General features: G+C 49.1%; 1 protein-coding gene across 2 annotated transcripts; it reads right to left on the bottom strand.

The window, feature by feature from the left end:
* Window positions 1-2,699: 2,699 nt before the first annotated feature.
* On the bottom strand, window positions 2,700-5,692 carry Krtdap (keratinocyte differentiation associated protein). 2 transcript variants are annotated; one of them, XM_021166673.3, is made up of 6 exons: window positions 5,597-5,692; window positions 4,065-4,103; window positions 3,897-3,938; window positions 3,694-3,738; window positions 3,033-3,080; window positions 2,700-2,738 (listed from the first exon to the last, which is right to left on the bottom strand). In XM_021166673.3, the coding sequence occupies exons 1-6, from the start codon at window positions 5,690-5,692 to the stop codon at window positions 2,700-2,702; spliced, it is 309 nt and encodes a 102-aa protein (XP_021022332.1). The 2 variants fall into 2 exon arrangements, with proteins under 2 accessions (XP_021022332.1, XP_029335597.1); XM_029479737.2 differs by lacking the exon at window positions 3,897-3,938.
* Window positions 5,693-7,465: the final 1,773 nt, after the last annotated feature.

Raw genomic sequence — 7,465 nt, forward strand, 5'->3', positions numbered from 1 at the left:
CTCTAAGAAAGCCTTGAGCAGTCTGACCCCTTACCCATGCACATGGGTTAGTCAGTCTGATTCCCCATGTCTGCACATGTGTTATTCATCTCATCTACAAGCACATGAAAGCAGGTATCAAGTTTTCTCAGCAGATGTATGCATGGATGCAGGGATGGATGGATGGTTGGTTGGATGGATGGATGGATGGATGGATGGATAGATAGATAGATAGATAGATAGATAGATAGATAGATAGATAGATAGATACAGGGAAGGATGGACAGATGGGTGGATAGATAGATAGATAGATAGATAGATAGATAGATAGATGATAGATAGATAGATATATAGATAGATGATAGATAGATAGATAGATAGATAGATAGATAGATAGATAGATAGATACAGGGATGGATAGACAGATGGATGGATAGATAGATAGATAGATAGATAGATAGATAGATAGATAGATAGATAGATAGATACAGGGATGGATGGATGGATGGATGGATGGATGGATGGATGGATGGATGGATTGATAAATAGATGCAGAGATGGGTGCATGTATCGATAGATGTACAGACAGGTAGAAGCAGTAGGGTACATACGTGAATATCTACACAGATGCACAGATGCATGAATGAATGCATGTGTAGGTAGATGCAAGGATGGGTGCCTGGATAGGTGGGTGAGTGTGGGGGTGAATGAACTCATCTTTGGGGGCAGCCCTCTGGTTAAGTGGGAGCTGGAGAGCACAAATAGTTAAGTCTCTACTATGAGCTTGGAATCAGGCTGTTTATTTCACTTAATTTTCATACAAGAATTGCCAGAATTCTCATTTATTCCTTCACTAATTTTAGAGATATGTACAAAAGCCTAGAAAGGGCCAGAGTCACATCACTGTCTTTTGTATTTGTAAGTTGCCAGAGAGAGTGGAGGAGAGAGAGAGAGAGAGAGAGAGAGAGAGAGAGAGAGAGAGAGAGAGAGAACAGAGAGAGAGAGAGAGAGAACAGAGAGAGAGAGAGAACAGAGAGAGAGAGAGAGAGAACAGAGAGAAAGGAAGGGATTTCAAGTGGGTCATGTGATTTACACTGGGTCCTGAACCTTGGGTTCCAGACAGTTCTATTATACTACACTGCCACAAAAGCATCTAGATTCTCAGAAGGCAGTTGGGGAAGGTGTCTACAAGTTACGGAGGAAGTTTGAATTCATGGCTTATGGGCGTCTTACCAAGACACACATATCTTCAGCTGTAGGACAACGCTTAAGTCATCTCTTGATCACCTGGTTTTGAAACCAAATCCCCCAAATCAAATTAACAAATTGTTTCTCTTTGAGCCATTCTCCCTTCCAAGGGAAAGCTTGTGTTTCTTTATTTTATTTTATTTTATTTTATTTTATTTTATTTTATTTTATTTTTGAGAAAAGACTTCCACAGCTGGCCTGGAACTTGCTATGTAAACCAGGCTGGCTTCCAACTCACGGAGCTCCACCTACCTCTGCTCCCTGAATGCTGGGACTAAAGTCGTGCCCTCCCCCATCCCCCGCCCAAGTCAAAGTCTGAAAAACAGAGGCTGGGGAAACCCGCTCAGTCTGTAAAGTGCCAGCCACACAAGCGCAAGGCTGTGAGTTGAAATCCCCAGCACCCGGTTGGAAGTTGGGCTTGTTTGAACATGTCTATAACCTCGGCACTAGAGGTGGAATAAGAAAGGATGAGCGGATCTCTGACCGAGTTTAGTGAGAGAATTGAACTCAAAATCTAACCTGAGAGCCAGAGTGGAAGACACCAATGTCACTCTCTGGTCTATAGGCGCTCGCGCATGCGCGCACGCCAGCCCAGCACCCTGACTTTTTTTTTTTTTTTTGTAAAGCTTGAATACCGCCCCCCCCCCTCCGCGTCCCCGATCTTCTAGTTGCTACCCTTCACCAGGGATCTTAGAAGCCACTTGGCTAAACAATAAAGTAATCTCTCCCCTTCCCAACTCTCGCCGCTATGCACGCACATTCCAACTGAGCTGTAGCCAGACAGTCCTCTGCTGCTTGGTATTCTTGAGACTAAGTTGTTTTAAGGATCTGGACACCATCTGATCTGGCTCAAACCAATCGAAGCCGCCAGTCTCTTTACTTGGGCCTGCACAGATGCCTTCTGGTCAAAGAGTGAAAAGCTTCACCCACAGGTGACGCTAACACACCCTTCTCTAAACAGGGGCCCTATGAAGAGCCTGGGAATTGGATGGGGCACGTGCAGATCATTGATGACGTCACACCCCTCACCTCCAATCACCATCCCTCACACCTAAGAGCACCTGGTTTCTTCACTTCTTAAACGCTCCCATCCCTTGTTGTCGGACAGGTGGTTCTGTGGCGCATCCCTGGTCTCCGGTTGACAGGTAACTTGTGAACAAGCTCTAGAAACTTGACGCAGGAGATTAGCTCACTGTGCAAGATGGACTCCGTACCTTCCCATTTCCCTTACCACTTCCCATCTACCTCCTTACCAACCTCGGAGAACTCAGGGTTTTCCCTACCAGCCTTAGTTCTTCTCCTGAGCCCGGTAGGATAAGGACAGAAACACAGATTCAGGAGCCACTTGAGTGGAAAACACTTTATTGGAGGAACTGAGGCAGGGGAGATTTGTCGTAGGATGGACTTCAGATTCCATGCTTGCCTCTTCTTCTACTGGGCTCAGCCTAGGTCCTAGGTCTTAAAGAGAATGGTCACTGGGAATCAGGAGCGGCACTTCTCAGTCCTTTCACCTGGAGGGCAAGGGGTGGGGTTGAGATTGTGGACCTCTCACCCCGGGTTGGAACCCCCATAATGGAGCCAGGGTTGGGTGGGGCTTTGATGGGAAAGGGTTCTCAGCCTGGTCTAGCTTTCTGTTGCCATCTGAATATAATAGCTAAGATGGTTCTGAGACGGGGAAAGGCTTCATCCTCCATTCATCGTCGTCCCCCCCCCCCACCTTCCCGTTCCCCTCTCCCCTCCCCCAAACCCCCACTTCTTCTCTCACCCATTATTCTCCCTAACCTCTGAGTATATACCACTCTTACCTTAGGGAAGAAGTCCCAGTTAATGAAAGGAAGTGCATTTTTGAACATCTAAAAGAAGGGGAGGGGTTCAGGTAAGCACTCAGTGAATGAGCAGGAACCAGTAAAAACGCAGTGAGTGAACAAGGATCAGTAAACACTTCTGACTGAGTATGGGGATCAGTGAACATGCATCAGATGAGCAAGGACCAGTAAATACTGAATGAACAGGAATCAGCCATCACACAGTGTGCTCACCAGTGTGGTACAGTGCTATTGGCTTATCACTATGGGAAGCGCCCACGTTCTGGAAGCCTCACTCTGTGTGGGCTTGGTACTAGCTGCTGTGCAAACACGCTTTTATTTAGGCGTGACAGCAACCTCTTCAGGAAACCATTGTCTCCATGTTCACTATGCAGATGAAGACACCAAGGCTCACAGAACCAGAGCCATTTGTGAGGGATCACACAGACAGCACAGAGTCAAAAGGTACAAATGCTAGGTCTCGCTAGGCCAATGATTCAGCTTTCCTGGCTTAGATAATCCTCAGTTTTTTCTTGAGGACCTTAACTATATACCCCAGGCTGGCCTTGAACTCACAATCCTCCCGCCCCAGGCACTGGAGTGCTGGAATTACAAGGCATGCTTCACCACACCTGGCTCTCAGTTACAGCCCAACACTTACATCAGTGATGACGTGCCAGTTCAGGAAGTTTTCTGACTGAAAGGCCTGTGGGGAGTCGGGGAAGAGAGACCAGAAACTGGTTAGTTTCTAGAGGACACCCGAGCATTGACCAGCCCCCTGGAAAAGGTGAGGATGGTCCCAGAAACTTTACAAGCTGTCTCTGTGAGGTGGGGCAAGGCATGGGGTTCCTGGAGGACACTCACAGACTGTAGCCTCTTAAAGTTCAGGAACTCATTGTTAAGGCCCTAGGCAAAAAAAAAAAAAAAATCAGGGAGTTAGAGAAGCCACCAGGAGGACAGAGGCAGGACACCACACACACATTCACTCACACACACACATGCACACGGAAGAATGGAAAAACAGGTGCTTACCTCTGCTACGGTAGGGTAATTAATGTTGGTGCTATCTTCCTGAAAAGGGTGACAGAGACAAAGGAGCCTGTGAGTGGTGAGCCCTTCTCCCTGAGACCCCTCCTTCCTCTCCTCTTCCTCTGCCAACTGCCCCTCAAGAGGCACCTGTACATTATCTCTCACTGGGGCCCCAGTGCCAGCTCCATTCTGGCCCGGGACACCCAGTTGCTGGTTCGTGGGTAGGAAAGGTGGGAAGAGATCCCAGCTAACAAAACCACCTGGTATTGTTTGGCTGTTGATTTTCTGTGTGCCAAAACACCCATGCTTGTTGACCTGGCTGGGTGAAGACCAGGGTACTAGCATGAACCAAGCCCCTAAGGTAAGCTGTCTGCCTCTTGTAGGCTGTGGCTAGTTTACCACGTGGCTCACTGGCCACCAACGCTAAAGTCTTCTATTTGGTAAATATAACTTTCTCCTTCCCTAAATCCCTCTGTCCCTCCATCTTATGGACTCCCTTACTCCCTCCTCTGCACCACAGAGGTCACAAGCATGTGGCCCTCTGGGCAGGGTCCTAGTGCTCAGAGCTCAGCATTTTGACATATTTGTCTTAAATTTGGATTAAACATAGGCAAGAGGGGTCTGAAGGGATGGTTCACAGGTTAAGAACATCCACTGTCCTTGTAGAGGACCCCAGTTTGGTTTCCAGCACCTGCATTAGGGGCCTTACCACCACCTTTAACTCCAGCTCTGATGTTAAGCACACTGTTTAGGCCCCCATCACCTCTGGCATGTCCGTGCACATTGTACATGCTTAATTAAAACTAAAATCTTAAAAAAACAAACAAACAAAAAAAACCTTTTTTAAAAAGGGCAGGTTTCACTGCATAGCCCAAATGAACCTCAATTTCCTAATCCCCCAGTCTCAGCTTCCCAAGTGCTGGGGTCACAATGGTGCTACACGACACCCAGCTAATTCCTGATAAGTACAAATTCATGCAACAGACTGGCCAAAGCCCCTAGCTCATTTGAGATCCAAGCAGACCCTGCTTTCCCCAAGGCCACCTGCTCAAATCCAGTTGACACCAAGCCCCTTGTCTTAGACGTTTAAAGCCAGGAAGAACATTCCCCTATTCCCTTAGGACAGCTGAGAAGCAGAGGAACTACAGGGGTCCTCTCTGTCTAGGGGCTGAGAGCCTAAGGCATCTGGACCAGCAGGGAGCCTCCTGCCATCCGAAAGCTACTCAGAGGATTAGAAAGGAAGGAAAGCTGGATTAGGGGGATCCCAGTGACCTACCTCAGCTTCCGGCTCCCCCACCCAACTATACCATTCTTCCCAGAGTTAGTCTTTCCCCTCCTTTTGCACCAAGCTACATCCCTACACTCTCCCCTTCCTCCTTCCCTCCTTCATCCCTTCCCTCCCTCCCTCAAGACCCCAGCTTTTCCTCTAGCTGCCAAAGCACAGCCGACAAATAAGAGTCACTTCTCCACAGAATGGATGGGCAGCACTGAGGGGGCAGCCGGGGTCTAAAAAAGGCGGGCACTTGTGTGATTACCGGGTATATCGTGGGATGCCCCAGGGCTGCTCCCTGGGCCTCATGCAATGCCAGAAGAGAGAGGAGAGCCACGACGGGAAGAATTGGGATCTTCATGGTGTCCGGTTTGGGCTGCTCTGAGGCGGGGCCTCCTTGATGGCCCTTTATATTAGCAAGGGGTGGCTATGAGAGGGAGCGGGGTTCCCACCCTAGTGACTCATCCCCAGATCATGTCGCCCACCCCTGGGGCTCCGGGAGGGGGAGGCAGACACTGTTCCCAGTATATCTTTGATTTCTCAATTCCCATTACTCCCCAAGCTCTTGCAAGGTGAGGCCACCATGGGTCTTGTTCATGCATAGGGTAATGGGATGGAATCAGGTTGAGCCTGTCCCTGCAAGACCTGGCATCCAAGCAAGCCCTCCTTCCTCTCTTTTTCCCTCTCAGTCACTCTGTGTCCCCCACCCTGCCAAATCCATCTAAAGCCACTGGGCTGGTGTGTTCCATGCTGCGGACTCCACCTGCCTCTCCAGCTTGCTACTTTTTCTCTCCCTGTACAAACCACACACTAGCTGGATAGCTTGGACTCCTTACCTGGCATGCTACCCCCCCACCCCCACCTCACCCCACCCCACCCCCAGGCATCTGGCCAAGTCTCTCATCTTCCCGCTTCCCTCAATTCCTTCCATTCTTTTCTTGCAGTTTTTTTGTAGTAGGGTCTCAGGTAGCCCCAGCCGATTCACTGTATAGACAAGGATAACCTTGAATGCCCGATCCTCCTCTGCCTCTGAGGCGACTCACATACATCACCACAGCTGGCCAAACTGTTCCTTTATCCCTAAAATGCCAATTGTTCATCTCCAGTTCACAGTACTCAACCTTGTTGCTTCTATTATCCCTAATTCCTCATTTATTTCCTTGATAAGTCTCATACATATGTATATATGTATGTGTAGTGTGCGTGTACATGGATGGGGAGAGCGCACACACACACATACACACACACACTCACACACACACACACACACACATCTCCAAGGCTTTCTAAGCAAGCTGGCCTCAAACTCACTATGTAGCCAAGGATGGCCTTGGACTTTTGAGTCTCCTGCCTCTACCTCATGCTGGCAACCTCGTTCTACTACATCTGGTTTATGTGATGGTGGGACTCAAACCCAGGGTCTTGTGCATGCTAGGCAAACACTCTATCAACTGAGCTATATCCCCAGATGGAGAACTGTATATTTATTAACCCTCTTCCTATCCACTAGCACCATGCCCTACACACACTGCAATAGAGATAGAGAACACTAGAACTGCACCCAGCCATACCCGGGCCTAGCTCTGCGCTTTCCTCTCTCGGTCCCGGATCCTGACCCCGCCTATTATCTAGCTCCTGCCCTGGGATTCCACATAAATGACTGAAGAAGACAAGGAGAGGGGAAACCCAAGAAGCAGAAGCAAATGTCCCAGAGACTCCCACCCTCAGAGGAGGGGTCAGAACTGTCATGACCTCTGAGCACTTGCTCCATGTCCCTGAACAATCCCACTTCACACCCCACCCTTAGCATGTGAGTGTGATCACCCCAAGGTGACAAAAGAGCACAATGATGCAACCTTCTCTGCAATGAGTTCCAGATGGCCCAACCGGTGTCACAGGCAGGTGCTGGAACAGAGACAAGCAAGCACCGTCCCTTATCTGAGGGTTGGGTTCCTTACCCCAACCTGAGGCAACGCACACAGTTGGCAGGCCTAGGGTGGGAGGAATCTTTGTGAACCCCAGAGTCTGGTCCCACAGTCCCCTGCTGCCCCCCATATCCCAGTGCCCTCTTTAGCCTCACGAAGCCTCGCCCAAAGACACAGATCTTCTTCCACTTTGCCAAAACCGTGGGAGA

This window comes from Mus caroli, unplaced genomic scaffold (assembly GCF_978045245.1).
Source record: "Mus caroli unplaced genomic scaffold, Mus_caroli_1 scaffold_8, whole genome shotgun sequence".
In the NCBI taxonomy this organism is placed as follows: Eukaryota; Metazoa; Chordata; class Mammalia; order Rodentia; family Muridae; genus Mus; species Mus caroli.